Source organism: Manis pentadactyla, chromosome 12 (genome assembly GCF_030020395.1).
Source record: "Manis pentadactyla isolate mManPen7 chromosome 12, mManPen7.hap1, whole genome shotgun sequence".
Classification (NCBI taxonomy): Eukaryota; Metazoa; Chordata; class Mammalia; order Pholidota; family Manidae; genus Manis; species Manis pentadactyla.
Window position 1 is genome coordinate 5,121,695 of NC_080030.1, and position 16,312 is coordinate 5,138,006.

The 16,312-nt window shown below is 47.0% G+C and overlaps 2 protein-coding genes across 7 annotated transcripts in view; one reads left to right on the forward strand and one right to left on the reverse strand.

Annotated features, from left to right (window-relative positions):
- The window catches only part of SAFB (scaffold attachment factor B), a 29,986-nt gene extending 26,405 nt beyond the window's left edge, over positions 1 to 3,581 (reverse strand). For 2 of the 4 annotated variants that reach the window (XM_036884439.2, XM_036884430.2), the window contains exons 1-2: positions 3,254 to 3,567; positions 223 to 307 (exon numbers count right to left, since the gene is read on the reverse strand). In XM_036884439.2, coding sequence (XP_036740334.2) covers positions 223 to 307; positions 3,254 to 3,442 — 274 coding nt within the window. In that variant the 5' untranslated portion in view covers positions 3,443 to 3,567. Of the gene's footprint in view, positions 1 to 39; positions 130 to 222; positions 308 to 3,253 lie in introns of all 4 variants that reach the window. The other 2 variants (XM_036884412.2, XM_036884421.2) reach the window with 2 other exon arrangements.
- Positions 3,582 to 3,720: 139 nt separating this feature from the next.
- The window catches only part of SAFB2 (scaffold attachment factor B2), a 29,001-nt gene continuing 16,409 nt past the window's right edge, over positions 3,721 to 16,312 (forward strand). Inside the window, exons 1-9 of one of the 3 annotated variants that reach the window (XM_036884394.2) lie at positions 3,721 to 4,109; positions 5,213 to 5,300; positions 9,086 to 9,150; positions 9,234 to 9,437; positions 10,878 to 10,940; positions 11,674 to 11,701; positions 12,612 to 13,122; positions 13,547 to 13,596; positions 14,106 to 14,206. In XM_036884394.2, the coding sequence (XP_036740289.2) occupies positions 3,924 to 4,109; positions 5,213 to 5,300; positions 9,086 to 9,150; positions 9,234 to 9,437; positions 10,878 to 10,940; positions 11,674 to 11,701; positions 12,612 to 13,122; positions 13,547 to 13,596; positions 14,106 to 14,206 (1,296 nt within the window). In that variant the 5' untranslated portion in view covers positions 3,721 to 3,923. Of the gene's footprint in view, positions 4,110 to 5,212; positions 5,325 to 9,085; positions 9,151 to 9,233; positions 9,442 to 10,877; positions 10,941 to 11,673; positions 11,702 to 12,611; positions 13,123 to 13,546; positions 13,597 to 14,105; positions 14,207 to 16,312 lie in introns of those variants that run through there. The other 2 variants (XM_036884398.2, XM_057489782.1) reach the window with 2 other exon arrangements.

A 16,312-nucleotide genomic window follows, 5' to 3' on the forward strand; every position in this document is an offset into this window, starting at 1 on the left:
GACACCTACAGAGGAAAATGAGTAAAGATGCAAACCCACCTTCCATCCTGTTTGAATTCCCAAGCACCATGGAAACAAAACACAGTAGAGGCCCTTGAGGCCCTTTATACTCACTGGGCAGTCCACACCCTAAACACGGCCAAGTATAGAAGGCACATTAGCAAAGGAAGTAGTTCTGAAGAACGCGCTTAACATTAGTGGTGCTTCTAAAATCCTCGATACCTTTGCTGGATCTCTTTGATGTCTTCTTGTTTCCTTCAGAGGTAATTTCGATTTCATCAGGATTACCCCCTTCATCTTCAATTGCCTAAAGGGAAGGTAAGAGAAAAGATCACCAAAAATTTGAGGCAGTATGCAAGACTTCACTTCACTTTCAGAGAAGCTTCAGACTGCTGAGCTGGAAAGGGCCTTGCCCATGTCTTCTTGCTCTATATTGGAGTAAGGGCTCTGCTGGCAGACTGACCCCTCCGGTTCTTAGCTGTGTGCACTTAGGCAGGTTTACTTAAGATTGCTCTGAGCTTTATACTCTGGAACAAGAAGCTAATGAAAGTACTTACCCTAAAGGCAGTTGTGAGAACTGTATCACCCATGTACAGCAAGCATTCAACAAACATCTAGCTTATTTTTAACACTATTATCACCACAATCTGGTTCATCCTATTCATGAACCCAATGGAGCTCAAAAAGGGAAAGGCACCCTCTAATTTCCTATGGCTTCATCCAACAATGTGCTATTCGACCCTCTGTGGCCTTCTCTCCCGCCTGTGCCTACACACAGCACTGTCGGGACAGAATACTGATAACTCACTGGCTGAATCCCTACAGGGTGGGGCATGGGAATGGACACAACAGTATTACCTCATCAGATCGTACCTATCTATGACTGGCTCCGAAGGCCTTGTTCTAACCACTAGGTAACCTGGCTTGAAGGACACAATTTATGTGGATCTCTAGGCAGGCCCCGCCTCTTATCCCTAGAACTTGTCTTTCACTGGAATCGCCCCCTTCCATGCTGGAGGAGGCACTCAGTCATCAGCACTGAACAGGCCGAGGAAAACATCCTGCGTAACAGCAGGCTTCCTGGTGCTGTGTCTTACTTGATAACCCTTTCTCTCTTCACTGTATTAGCCTATAAGCACAAGTTCCATTTAAATCCACTTCAAATACTGTTTCACAAGTCTCAGATTCTCAGGAGCCTTCCAGCTTGGAAGTCCAAGTTTAGAATGTGGTTTCGGGCTCCACAACTAACTTGTAACCAGAAAATCTTTCCCTTCGCTCCAGAGCAAGATACAGAAATTGGAGATCAACTCTGGAATCAAGGAAAGCACAACCGGAAAAGTCCCCCACCCTACTCCAGGTAACAAAAGATTCTGGAACACCACTAGGAGAACTGCAGAACTGCCCCAGACATAAAGTGTGCCATTTTGCTCCTCAGTGTCTCAGCATCATCCCTGCGGGGGCTGTGGCTTTACATCAGCCTTAGAGGCTTCAGTAAATTATACTCTGCATTCTCTCCACCTTTTCCTCTTTTGTCCTTCCTGGAAAAATAAACCAAAGAGGAACACCAACTGGAGGATTGAAGTGGAAGAGGAAGAGGTCAGTAACTTATTGGGAAGCAGATGAGTCTACAGGCTGTGGCCTCATCCCTAACTAGAAAGATGTATAGCTCTGAGACTGGCGAGATAGGAGACTCTTGAGGTCACACACTGGTCTCAGCCACCTGCCTGACAGGAAGGTTCAACGCCATCCTATCAAGACTGCAACCTTGCAGAGTGGGGTAAAAAGGACAAAGGTCCTTCTCTGGGGCTGACCAGGGCCGTGGTGGCTAAGAACACGGACCACATCTGCCCCGGGGGCAGCCCTCACCCTCACCCTCCTTGCATTTTCTCCAGGTAAAAAGTGTTGGTCCATAAACTGCCTTCCTTGTCTGAGTGAAGGGAGTGTAGTATCCATAGTAAAAGAAACACAAGCTCCAGTGAGGAAGGCCCAACTGACTGCACAAAATCAGTTCACCCTGGAACCCAAGCCTGGTCATTCAGAAAACAGGAAACAACCCCTGCTTCCTCTCAACAGTAATCGTTTACAAATAAAACCCCCGTTTTCAGTTGTTCAGGAGTCAGGAGTGTGGAATGAGTCAGAAAGCATCACAGTCTCCAGGGGTGGGGGGAGAGGGGAGGGGACAGGCAGCCAAGCCGACAACATTATTCCGGAGAGGCCCCGAGACAGGCGTAGTTAGGTAAGAAAAAGGCAGAGACAGTCGCCAACAGCAATAAGAGAGACCCCAAGGGCACTGGAAGGGCAGAAACAGGCACGGTCCTCGGTGCTTTCCACTCCCACGCCTCGGAGCCCCTCGAGGCAGGGGCGGGAACCCCCGCTTGGCAAACGGCGGGCGGGCACGAGGGCTCAGGAGCAGCGGCAGCGATCACGCTTCAGCGTCTTCCCGGTTCACCGGGTCTCGGTTGATACTAACACTAAGGCCCTACTACCTCTTCTTTTCTCTACACAAGAAAGCACAGGCTCGGAGGCTGGCTAAGGGCCTCCCGTGCCCAAGAGCAGGCCCCGGAGCCCGTGCTCCGCCCGCCTCCCTACCGTGCGCCTGCTTTTCACACTTCCGGGCACTTTCCTTTCCACGCGCCGCAAAATCCCCGCACTGCGTGTCTCCTCCCCCTCTGAACACTTTCTCGGGCCGTCTGTTTTGCAAATGAATCCCCTACTCCAGGCTTCCTGGCCCGGTCGGGTCAAGGGGCACCTATCTTATCTTCTCTGAAATAAAAACCGCCCGCGGCAGGCCTGGGTTCAAATCCCGACGCCTGCTCTTCCCGGCCGCGTGACCTTGGCCGAGTGCCCTCAGCCCCCGCAGGAAGTGAGCGTTTCGGGGCTCCCCGTCTCCTTTGAGACTCTGCGGAGAAGACAATGAGAGGGGGGACCCCGGCACAGTGGCCGACGCGGAAAGCAGAAGCCCTCCGCCGTCGTCGCCCGCGGTTGCGGGACCGCGTCAACTTCCCCCATTCGCGTCTAGATTTTTTTTTTCTTTTTCTCGCCCGATGCGGCGCTGGGATTCGAACCTGGGCCCGACGGGGCTGGGCGCTTCCCTCTGGGGCCTGGGCGGAGCCGGGAGGCGATCGGGGCGCCAGGCACGGGAGCAGGCCTCAAAGAGGGCCGGGGAGCCAACCCCGAGGCCAGGGAACCCCCCTTCACGGCCGCGGGGGTCTTCCGCCGCTCCTCCTGCCCACCCCCAGGGCCCCAGCTCCACCTTTTTGAGCCGCTCCATCAAAACGCTCTTGTTGCCGCTCGAGTCCAGATTCCGTTTCCTCAGCTCCGCCCGCAGGTCGATCACCCGCAGGTCGCTGAGGCGCCGCGTCCCGGTCTCCGACGAGGCGGAACTCACAGCGGCTGCGCCTGCCGCACTCGAATCGCCTAGGCCTGAGAGAGTCTCCGCCATTCCAGGGACCCTGGCTCCACCACCCACTTCACACAGAACCGGGCCGGTTTTATCTCGGCTCCTCGCACAAAATGGCGCCGCTTGCGAGGGAACAGCTCCAGCCGCCCCGGCGCGCCTCGCGTTTGCGCAAGCGCACCCGGCGCAAGACGGGCGCTCCCAGTCGCGTCTGCACATGCGTGGTGAGAGTCCTGGGGGGAAGACGCAGGCGCGTTGTGTCTCACCAGCCTCCCGCCGCGAACGTCCGGGACACATGCGTGCTGCAGTTACGGCGCCTGCGCGTTGCGGCGGGGAACGTGGGGTTGGACGACGCACGAGCGTGCTTGCGGATGAGAAAGCGGGTGTGTGCGGCGCGCGTGCGCGGCCGGAAAGCGGGGCGGGAGGAAGCGAGTGCGTTTTCCTCTTAGGCAGCGCCATTTTGTGCTCAGAGCCGCTACAGCCGCCGGCGGTGTGGGAAGTAGCTGGCGGAGACGGGAAGCCCGGGATGGCGGAGGCTCTGGCAGGGTCCACCGACTCGGGTTCTGGCACGGCCGCTGTCGGTCCGGGCACTTCGGAGGCAGGAACGCGGCGGCTCAGCGACCTGCGGGTGATCGACCTGCGGGCGGAGCTGAGGAAACGGAATCTGGACTCGAGCGGCAACAAGAGCGTCCTGATGGAGCGGCTAAAGAAGGTGAGTCGGCTCGGGCCCCCGGGGGTGGAGCCAGAGGCCTGGGCACGCCCCCGCGCGAGCCTGTCACCGCGACTCCCGGCCCTGGGGCGCGCCTGGCCCTCCCGCCCCCTGGCCGACCCCGGCCCGAGCCGTCGCGGACCGGGGGACCCAGCTGCGCGACCTTGGTTCGTCGCCGCCCGTCTGTGCCTGTCTTCCAGCCAGGCTCCTCTAGTGCGCGGAAGGCCTGTCTTAGCCGCCGGGGTGTTCCCTGGGCCCCTCCCGGGGCTCGGGTTGGCGACTCGGCTCTGTGACCTTGGACAAGTGCCTTCCTCTCTCTGCGCCTCAGTTTCCTTCTCTGCAGAACGGATGACTAAACCAAACCTTTGAGATTTTGCAAAACAGGGGGGCTCTGCTTTTCCTGCCCCAGGATCTTTGCTCTTATGCTTTCCGCCCAACTACTGTTCTCTCAAGTCTTCTCTTGGCTCCTGCCGTGTTGTCATTTTGGGTCTGTCTGAGATGGCACCTCCCCTACCACCCTCTCTAAAAGCACTGCCTCTCTCACACCATCCTGTTTTTATACCCGACCTCGTAGTACTTAATCCTAAGTTGAGTGTGGGGGATTGTCGTCTCCCCAGCCAGAACAAGTTCCCAGAGGAGCTTAAATTCACCACCGAGTGCTCGGTCTTGTGCCAGGCACATGGAAGGCACTGAAATACCTCCAGCTACCCTGTCTGTTCAGTGGTTTTCCTTCCTAGAAGTCAAGAAGGCCTGTTGAACACTGCTCAGCCCCTTTCTGTGGAAGACGAAGCACATCTTAGGTCTTCTGTTATCTTAAAGTAGAATGTCCGACAGTTTCAAGGTTGGGTGTCCTTGGGAACTGGTCATTGACCCTGACTCTGCAGCCCCAGCTCACACATCCCTTTGTCTTTTGGGCATGGGGCCTAGAGAGAACCAAGTTGTGTTGGGCACATCCTGTGCCTTTCCGGCTCGCAGCCCAGATAACAGAACCGAGAACTGCTCTTTGCAAGGAGAGTTGTGCCTTTGTTTACTGGGAAGTGTATGTCACAGAGAACCGTGTGTGCCCCAAAGCTCCCGATAACATTGTAAAATTCATCTCCTAATAGGCTGTTGAGGAAGAAGGGCAGGATCCTGATGACATTGACATCGCATTGGAAGCCACAAGCAAGAAGCCAGCGAAGAGATTTGTTAAAGGTATCCACTTGTGCTAACAGCCGCGTGAGTGTTTAGAGACCTTACTTAGAGAACTGGTTCTTAGCACTGTTCCTGTTCTTCCCGCTGCAAGAATGTCCTCTGTCTGAAAATAAGCTTGTTCTTCACCAGCTAACAAGTAGCCCTGTCTGGGCAGCGGGGAGGAGTAGATGTGCTGGTGCCAAGTGAGGCTGAAATATATGTACGTATATAGAAAAATCTCACTGCTGGTCACTGGGGGTAAAAAAGAGCAAGAGGGAAAGGCTGCCCAACTGGTCTGAGCAAACAGAGGCACCTGCTTGGCTTCCTTCCTGGTTCAAAAAATAGGTCTTAAACCAAGGAAAATGACACCAACGCAAGACAGAATAGAACACAACTTCTCTAGGGTCCAAAATAGATGTCAGAGTGTTAGCACCTTGCCTATTTTTCACCAATGTGGGTTTCTAAAAATTGAGACATAATTTTGCATACTGTAAAATTCATCTGTTGAACGTATACAATTAGGTGCTTTTCAAGCATGTTCACGAGCCTGGGCAGCTGTCAACACTATCTAATCTACATACAGCTTTTTCCTCACGCATAAAACAACTCCCTTGCCTCCCTCCCCAGCCCTCGGTGATCATCTGATTGACTCTCTATGGAATTGCCTTCTCTGCATGTTTCATATAAATGGGATCCTATGACATGTGGCCTTTGTGTCGGCTTTCACTGAGCATGTTTTCAAGGTTCATCCATGTTGTGACATTTATCAGTGTTTCTTTTTTTTTTTAAATGGCTGATACCAGTAGTTTGGGAAGCATTTTTCCATAAAACTTTGAAACCTTGCAATTCTCATTAGCTGTTATCCTCGTTATTAGGTTTTATGGTGATGAGGACAATATAAAATCAAAACTCTTGTGTGATGGGCTTGTTTTCCTGAAAGGTATGGCACAAAAATTCCCATAGCTGGATGTGTCCTGTTCATCTGAATTCAGGTGCTAAATTCAGGTGGTGGAGGACAATGCTTAGAAAGTAAAAAGAAGTTAATTTGTAGCCTTTTCAACAATTTCACTTTACTCTTTTAAACAGCTTTTCCTAGAAGGAAAACTTTCCCATAAGTCATCTGTTTAGAACTTACCCATGTGTTTTGAAAGGTTAAACTTTTTAGTTGGGTTACATAAGGAATTTACATTTAGGTTTAATTTTAAAACATCGATATGTTTTGGTGCCCTTGGAACTGTCTGTATTTCAGCTATAAATACAGTCCACATGAATACAGACTGTAAGAGATTGTTCTACAGGAAGAAACAAACACCTCTTTGTGCGTCACTGTTACCCATGGTCTGAAAGTCTGTTTTACTGCAGCTGTGAAACAACCTAATATGTTAGTTCAAAGGTTTTTAATGAAAGCTTTAATGTAGATGCTCACTTAAAACTTGAAGTTCAAGGCTTACCAGTCAGAATGTTACTGGCTCCTAACGGGGAGCTTTATATCATTAGACAGACTAAACTTTAGCTGAGTGCTTCAAATACCTCTTTGAATCCCTGGATGAAAGCTTAGGCGACATCAAAACTACTTGGAGTTAACATTTTGTCAAAAAGCTTTCATCATAGTTGATTTCCATTGGTGTAAAGGAACATTTGGGCCAGTACAGCTCCAGCTGGGATTAGACACTGGACCCTTCCCCTTCCTTTTTCAGGGAAGTCGCCAAAGCCCAGGGGAGAAACAGGTGGCCAAAGTCCTGGGGCAGAGGACAGCTCCTGCAGGGTGTTGAGCTAGCATTAACCAGTTGTTTTCCTGAGTCTGTGCCAAGGAGTTGGACTAATTCGGGCAATTCGTGAGGGACTGCCACCTTTCAAAATAGAGTAGCTAAACTTTCTGAGAAGGAAAACTACATTATGAGTCAGAACAAGAAACCTCTCCCTAATTCAACTAAACAGATGAAATTGTTGAAAACATATGGGTATGTTTTGACGAATTAAAATTTTGAGTTAGGTTGTGCATGGAATTAAAATGTGATTTTTCCCACACCCCACCAGCTTTTAGTCAGAGTTTAGACCAGGCCCTTGGGATTGGGGTACAGTCTGCCCTGCATCTGTCCGTCATTCCCACTCACATGTGGGGACCTTTCTGGTAAAGCTTTTTGGTCTGCATCTCATGTATATAATCTGGGTGGGTGCTGCAGGCTGCTTTTTAGAGGCCTAGAAATTGGGTGCAATTACCAATAGTTTTTAGACATTATTGCATTGCAATACTACATATTGCAAAAGAATACACTGGGTTTAGATGTAATGAGAAGTGGTACAGCTGAGTTTTAAGTCTCACTTTGGGGCCAAACTAAATTCTTATGTGTCAAATGCAGACAATAAACCTGCTGGTAATACCGTGAGTTTTAAGTAATGTAAGGATTGTGATGGCTGACATCTAATGAAACTACTTTCTTGAGTGATTATTCATAATAATGGTGAGTGAGATACTTAAGATGGCGACATTTCCATGGTAGTGAAAGATTAGGTTTCTTATGTTTAATTTTCTCACTTCACAAAATTGTAAAGGTATGTTTAGAGGCTTAGGAAAATCTGAAAATGCACACATGAAAATAAAATTATCTGTATTGTTACCACTGAGTGTTTTACACTGTTGAAAATTGTTTTATATCCATCTGCAATTTACAAATGTAGTCTCACACTGACATGTACACATGTGCACTTTTAAAATAAAAGTAGATCTATGTGGTTTTGTTTTTTGTTTTCTTGGTTTTTTTACTTGGTTGGTGTTTTCCCATATGAAATGTTCCTTAAAAGCATAATTTGTAAGTTGCAAGATGTCATATGGTGTGCCGCGGGGTTTGGCAGACCTGGCACTTGACAATTCAGAGTGAGTAATGTGTAGTCCTGTGCACTTTGAGCAGCATCCACGTCACGATGCACTAGATGACAAGAGGACCCCCACACCCAGTTATAACACCAAAAATGTCTTGAGTCATTGCCAGGTTGCACCCCATGTCTCCTATTGGTAACTAGTGTCCCACATATTAACAAAAGATGCCATGATTTGTTTCCTTTTGGAACGTTCAGGCCGTGTACACTGTTCTGAATTCTTTGGCATTTTAGCACCTGCCCTAAGAGAGAAATTCCTAGAATAAAGGCTGTATGCATGGTTCTAAGACTTTTGATACATATGGAGCCCAGAGATCTTACTTCCTTTCTGAGTCTGGAAGTTTCCACTCTCCTCCTCCAACCCTCTTGGAAGGATATAGCATTAACTCTGATTGGTTCTTCTGCATTCGTGAAATACAGAGTGACTGCCGACTTTCTGATAGTAGCCTTTGCTTTTTGCCTTGCAAAAAAATTTCCCTGAGCTAAAGAATGGTGAGAGGCAGGCAGCCTGCTTGAAATGGGTGCTGCTTAGGGAAAATCAGCTCGTTGATAATCTGGGATATTATTTTAGGTTGCAGTTTTGGTTACTACATGGACTTTGTATTTTTGAAACACTTTTTTTGGGAAAATAACCTGTTTTTACCCTTTGCTCATTTTTTGTGGGGATGTTCATCTCTAGTTGGGAGTGGTTTTGAAATCTGCAGACACTTTTAGATATTTTGTGCAAAGTCAAAATACATTGTCTAATAGTATTGCAGAAGTCTTCGGTTTTCATGTCCCATTTGAGACCAAACACACAGTAGAGGAACAGGCACTTTTAGGTTCTTTATAATGTATTCTTGCTGAGACTGAAATCTATAATTGTGTATAAACAAATTATGAGGCCAGTACCTGAGTATTACTTAATTGAACATATATTCTGTTTTTAGGACAAAAGATGGAGGAAGAAGGCACAGAAGACAATGGCCTGGAAGAAGATTCCAGAGACGGGCAGGTATGTGGCGTCCCAGAGGAAACTAGCAAGAAGTCCGCAACCTGGCCTGCCTGGTCGTTGGCACCTTGCATTCCTCTTTACAGGAGGATTTGGAAGCAAGTTTGGAGAGCTTGCAGAATATTGACATGATGCATGTTAGTGTGTTAGAAGAAACTGAGGTTGAAAGCAGCAGTGCTCCAGACTTTGGGGACGACGGCTCTGACAGCATTCTGGACTCCTTTTGTGACAGCAAGGAATATGTGGCTGCACAGCTGAGAGAGCTCCCACCTCAGCTCACAGAACACACTGTAGGTAACTTGTAGACATGGTGAAATGGGGATCCCTGAGGCCCCCCAATGCTTACATACTGTTCATATGAGCTAGAACATGCTGGGAGTTGGCTAAATAGCATAGTTAAATCACCAGTTAACTTAACTCGGTGTCTAAACATCGGTGGTAAATTATAGGCATTTGAACTCTGCATAGGTCAGGTATAAATGCATAACTTCTCTGTAGTGCTGAGAACATTTTTACAATTGGGTGGGAGACATTTTCTAAGCATAAGCCATGAAAGGCTGACAGAAGTGATTAAAGTATTTTCCTATAAAAGTTAAGTTCCAAAAAAACTATAGGAAGGTAAGAAAACCATACATGATCTCAATTTCAAGGTAATCCTGTTGATACTTTAAAAAATGTGTTCTATACACAAAGTTCGACAGTTACATGAGAAGATACGAAATACAGTGAAGAAAAGTACTTTGTCCCCCCAATAGAACCTTGCCGTTAAAGGGATCCACTATGACTGTCCTTGTACATAAAAGAGGGCTGGATTCTTTTGCCAGTGGCACACCACCAACTTTCATTTCCCGTATTTGGCATAAAGCACTCTGGTGGCCATCCTAGGACTGGTTGTCATTTTAACCTACTGACTTGGCATGCCCAGCCATCTCAGTTTGGTGGTGTGGTTTTTTTGTTTTTGATTAAGGAATTACAGCTTTACACTGGAAAAAAGTACCCACGTAAGACTGAACTTTAAACCTTAAATGCCAGAAGTCACAAACTCCAGACATGACTATCCTTCAGCCTAGGGTAGCATTGCACATTGATCCTGTTGTATAAGTGTTAATTATTTCCAGAGCATGGACTTGGTTTCTAACTTATTGGTTAATGGAAGCATCTCAGTCATAAGGTTCAAACCTAGAAGAGGAAAAAGAAAATTGAGGAAGGGATATTACTGTATTCCACTTAAAAAGGTAAAAGGTCTTCAAATTTAGTAACCTTTAAAAAAACTAGTTATTTTTTTAATAGCGGTAAAAAGAGAAAACAAGTTAAACGTTTGTTTTAAATAGAGCACCCTAGAAGAAAGTGCCCACTTAACTTGTTACTGTTAAAAGTATCCCTACCATGTGAAATCAGAGAGTGTGAAGGTTTTCATTTTCCTGATCTGCTTTAGAAATTCTCTGGGCGGTGTATGTTGACCACCAATAAACAGAAATTGCCTAGGAGAGGAATGCGTTTGTTCACTGCCAGTGCCCACAGAGCACCTGCTGTCTGCAAGCCTGTCAGAAGTGCTAGTGTCACCTAGTCCTGGAGGCAGGTGGTAAACTAAAGGCCCAGCAGCAGACTTGCAGATGGTGAGAGGTGCTCTGAAGGAAGTAGACATGTAGACTGCCTGGAGACTGGTGAGGCGTAGGTCTTGGCATCCACAACTCGGTCTCCACAAAGTGATCTTAGGTTTCATCTTTCAGGTGGATGGCGAAGCCTTCGAGAACACTATGGATGCTTCATCATTGGACTTGAAAGTACCTCCGGTAAGTACTGTCTGGTTCTGTGTGGCTGGAAACTCAACACGAGTAGTTAACTTTCTGTAGTGAAAAAAGATATGTGTATGTATGTAAACACATTAGTGCTGAGCTGGGTGCCAGGGATGAGAGACTGGGCCAAACAGGTGTAGTAGCCTCAGGGTCTGCGGTCTGGTGGGTGCTGTTAACCAGCGAGAAGGCAGCCAGCAGGGAAGAGAAGTTGGGGGGCAGAGGCTCAGGCAGTAGGCCTGTGAGAGCACCTGCAAGGCTTCCCAGAGGGAGTTCTCTCCCAGTCGGGATCTGATGACTAGTCAGGGGTCAGCCCGGCGAGCAGGGCAGAGAGAGGGTTGTGTTGACAGCGTCCGGTTGTAAATAACACCTTGCATTGGCAGAAGTACATTTTCCTCAAGTCTGGTGTGATGTATAAAGCAGTGGCCATCTGTGTGACCTGCACCTTGACTGCGGGAGCTTTCCCACTGCAGAGGCCATAGGTCAGCTCAGACTTGGGGGTGGGGTGGCCAAATGAAGGGGGGCATTGAATAGGCTAAGTATTACCTCCACCTCTGCTGGGGCAAAACTGTCAAAACGAGCTTGTCTTTGAATTATTCAATGGAATGCATGGTTTTGAGTATGAAATTTGTTTGGAAAAAGGTGTTTATTCATACTTGAGTGAAAGACATGACTGTTGGGGAAACATGTCTGTCCAGGTTTTAAGTTTTCTTTCTCTGTCTCTTTAAAATAGGATATTGAAGAACCGCTATTGGAGCCAGGTACTGTTAAGAGAAACACGGCAGTTATGGTTTGAAAGTTTTCCCACTCCTATTTTTTTCAAGCTGTCTGTATATTTTAAGCTGTGTTACGGTGTTGTAAATTATTTTAATGGTGGACAATCCAGATCGTACAAGGATCAGAGATTGGAAACCCATTCATATCACCAGATCTGTGGAAGTGCCGTTCTGGTTTCTGGAGGGAAAATACATTTGGTGAGATGTAGTGATTATTTCCATTTCTAACCACGTAGCGTGGCCTTTAAGTAATTCCCCACCCCCTATGATTCTTCCATGTGTTTCTACACATGAAACAGATCTTGTGATATTTTGTTGCAGTCATTGATTAACACAGTTAAGGCAGGATACAGTGGTGGTCAGGGCACTCGTAATCTGAGAAGTCCTGGATTCCAGAAGAGGAGACAGAGTTTCTTCATGAAAATTTCCAGCATGTTATTCCCCTTCTGGACTGCGTTTATCTCCCGCCACCGGAAGAAATTCTGGTTTTCATGTTGGACTGTTGTGTTTAAAAGAAATTCAAAGAAATTTGGAAATTGAGCTGTCATTGAATGGTGATACATTCAGTTAAGCAACTTGGACTTTGGAAAAATAAGCGGAAGACCCACACTCGAACAAAAACATGAAGAAGACTGTCGAGAAGCAGCCCAATGTTTGCAGGTGTTTAAATCTGGGGGTCTTTTCTCTTCCCTGTAGCGTAGAGGCTTGCTCTAGCCGTCGGTCGGAGCGCAGGTAGTGTAACCAGTGTAACTGTGTACCCGCGGGTTTTCCAATCTCTGTGTAGCTAGCGGTTCTCTTCGTGTTAGTGTGGCAGCCGTGCCAGTTCCACATTTGTGATTGCTTTATTTCCCTGGTAATTAAACCTTGTGCCATTCTATTCCTGTTAAATCCGTAGAAAATGAGAAAATACTCGACATTTTGGGGGAAACTTGTAAATCTGAGCCAGTAAAAGAAGAAGGTTCCGAGCTGGAGCAGCCATTTGCACAGGATACAAGTAGCGTGGGGCCAGACAGAAAGCTTGCGGAGGAAGAGGACCTTTTTGGCAGCGCCCATCCGGAAGAGGGTGATTTAGATTTGGCCAGCGAGTCAACAGCACAAGCTCAGTCGAGCAAGGCAGACACCCTGTTAGCGGTAGTGAAAAGGGAGCCCGCGGAGCAGACAGGCGGTGGCGCGCGGACGGACTGTGAGCCTGTAGGGCTAGAGAAGCCAGTTGAGCAGAGTAGGACAGCCCCAGAGCCCGCGGAAGCCTCTAGCGAGGAGGTCCCGGAAGCGCCCCAGGAAGCCTCAAGCCCAGACCCCAGGGATAGCAAAGAAGACGTGAAGAAGTTTGCTTTTGAAGCTTGTAATGAAGTCCCTCCGGCTCCTAAAGAGTCCTCAGCCAGTGAGGGCGCTGATCAGAAAATGAGGTTTGTTTTTTCTCAGTTTTAGACCAGACGCTATCTCCTTTTCATTGGTCGTTTAATGACACACATAAGCTGTTTTTTCTGCAATTGGCCAGCCAGACTGATGCAATTGTAGTTACTGCTAAAGAATGTTTTACTTCTCTTTGTGTATTTTTAATGGGTAACTCGATTCCTTTTCTTTTTCTCAACCTACTATGGTTGTGTTCTTAAATTGTTAAGTGTTAACCTTCAGCTAAATCGAATTGACTTAATAATCTGACGTTGTATTTTGGGGGTCAGATTTCCAATATAAGTTTGCAAAGATGTCTGTTAAAATTTTATTTCAGACTAATTTTCTGGTAGGTATGCAGTTTAGCACGTATCATATTTATAATTTGCTTCTCTTTCACTTTTCTCCTGTATGAGTAACATTAACTTTTGTCTCTAGCTCTTTTAAGGAAGAAAAAGATATAAAGCCAATCATTAAAGATGAAAAAGGTATGATTTAACTTACGTGGCAGCGAGCCACCTGTGGATCCCTTACTGGGGAGGGAGGGGCCTGCACATATACCTATATTCCAGATCCAGTAGTTCGTTCTGTTGAGGATTGCTGGAATTTACCATCTAACGATATCTTGACAGATTAGTTTGAAAGCTTTTGTGCTTCATGTCCCTGTGCTGGTTGTCAGTTATGAGATAGTGAGAATCCTGGTATCGTTTATTATAATCCTATCCTGCCCATTGAAGAGAAACCTAACAAGAAATTTTGGAAACCTCTCTTGGTTGAGAACTGATGGTCAAGACATTTCAGTTTGTGACTGCCGTGGCTGTGATTATTTCTCAAGAAGGAAACAGCTTCTGTGATCCGGATTTTCCATCTTCTGTCCTGTGTGTTGGCAATAATTAAATTCTAGAATCAGAGAGTTGACATTGGGCTATAATTTTAGGAACGGTCATGCCTCCTGCCACGCCTGAGACACAGCGTAATCCTCTCCCTCCCGCTGCAGGTCGTACCAGTAGCAGCTCTGGGAGGAATCTGTGGGTCAGTGGACTGTCTTCCACCACCCGAGCAACAGATCTGAAGAATCTTTTCAACAAGTATGGAAAGGTACGCTTCCTGCTGCTAAGCCTCAGTGTGGCATGTGAACAACGAACCCAGTAGTCTAGACACTTATTTCTTGCTTGTTAATTTCATTGGTGGTCGTTTCTCATTTTAAGAAAAGGAGAGAAAACACCTTATTTATGTCCTGTTACCTGGTGGAGAGTAACAGGCAGAGCAGATAGTTCGCCGCATCGTACAACACTGCTCAGAAAATGGGTGTAAATAGCTAAAATCTAAATGTTCTCTTATTAAAGAAATTGCTGTCTTTTGGCCTATACAAAACTTGTAGCTAGCTTGCTGAGTTTTTTCCTTAACAGTGTTAACATTAGTATCTTCTAGTATCTTAAGCATGTGTATATACATGTGTACGTATGTAGTTTGAGGACTGTTAGTGGTTTAAAAACAAATCAACTAATATGCTACTCCTGGGGACAGGAGGAGAAGTGATACAATTCAGAAGCTTTCCAAGGACTTGAAGAACATTTAAAAACGTTTCCATGGTCCTGGAATTAGGTAAAGCAGCAGTCTCATCCTAAGCCAAAGGGACTGCCCTGGTCTTCTGCCCTCCTGTCGGGGTGGCTCCGCAGGGGAGTAGGTGTGGTACTGCTTGGCATCAGGACATGGCAGCGATTCCAGGCAGAGCTTCGGCAGCCACCTGATGTGGCCTCGACAAGGCTGCCCTGGGCATTCCTTTGCTTAGGTCTTTCACCTGATAAGACGTTGCATTAAATAACTTAAGCATGCGGGACTTCAAAGAAGCATTCGTTAGATTGAATTTTTCTTCACAGTGAATGTCTTTCAGAGGGGCTTAAAAAGCTATTAAGTCACAGTCTACTCATTCAGTTGTTTTGGTGACTTCCTTCTTGACTCAGTAACCAGTTAGGAAGCCCAGGCAAACAGAAGGTTACTGTCATCACAGATCTTACAGTCTGGCAGAGAAACCATTTAAGAAGGAAATACATATGACATGTTGTGATAAATACATTAAGGAAAATTACAGCATGCCTTCAATTCGTGGGAGGGAGACCAAATTAGGATTGGGGTGGTGGGTGTGGCACACCTTGCTGAGGAAGTGATATTTAAGCAGAGGCCTGGGGGATCAGAGTCGACCGTGCCCACAGAGCTCAGCTCTGGACTAAAGCACCAGGGCTTGCTTAGGATGCCCCATGGAGGGACAAGGGTCTGTGATTTGGGTAAACCAGTCAAGGGCTGCTGTGAAGGCAGAGGGCAGGACTGGAGGACAGGACATGGGATCTTTTCCTGGTATCTGCTCTCATTTGGGTCTGTTAGCCATGGAGTGATGCTCTTGGCAAGGTAATTGGTTTGATGGAAAGGTCAGATGACCCCATAATTGGCTCAGCCCCCAACTTTGAGGATAGGGAAGAAGTAAAGGTTCATCTCTGGTAGGGGAACTGATATCTGTATCCTCAGCAGAGGCTTCTGTCACCTCTGGCCCTGAAGGCGTGCTCCAGACATGGGCTCTCCTTGCTCAGTAGAACACCACCTCCCTCTGTAGGTAGAAACATGAATGTCAGGGTCTGCTGGCCACCTAGAGTGTGGAGCACCTTCCTCCCCTCACAGTTGGGATCACTGGGGTCCAGAGGGAAGAGATGGCTTGCTCACGTTGACCCACTGAGCAGAGGTGGTCAAAGCTAGACCTAGGGCTCCTGTGCTTCAGGCTCTTTGCACTTCTCAGGGGTTCTGGCTGTCCCCTCACTTCGTTGAATGTCCTGCAGAACATTTACATTTGTGTGGTGGGATGTAAATCTATAGTCTGGCTGTGCGTATTTTCCCTGTCCTTTCTGTGCTTAGATCCCTTGTTCCTGTTAACTTGCAGCCTTATGCATTGAGTATTTTTTATGATTTGTGGCTTATTAGTTATAACTAGTATGTATAACTATGTTGTAGTTTCTTGAGGTATGAGGTTCTGTTGTTCATTTGAGATTTTTCTTGTTAATGTAGTCATTTAGTGCTATGAACTTTCCCCTTAGAACTGCTTTTGCTGCATCTCCTAAGTTTTAGTATGTTGTATTTCCAGTTTTCATTTGTCACAAGGTATTTTTTTATTTCTCTTTTAATTTCTTCTTTGACTCACTGGTTGAGCTGTAATTT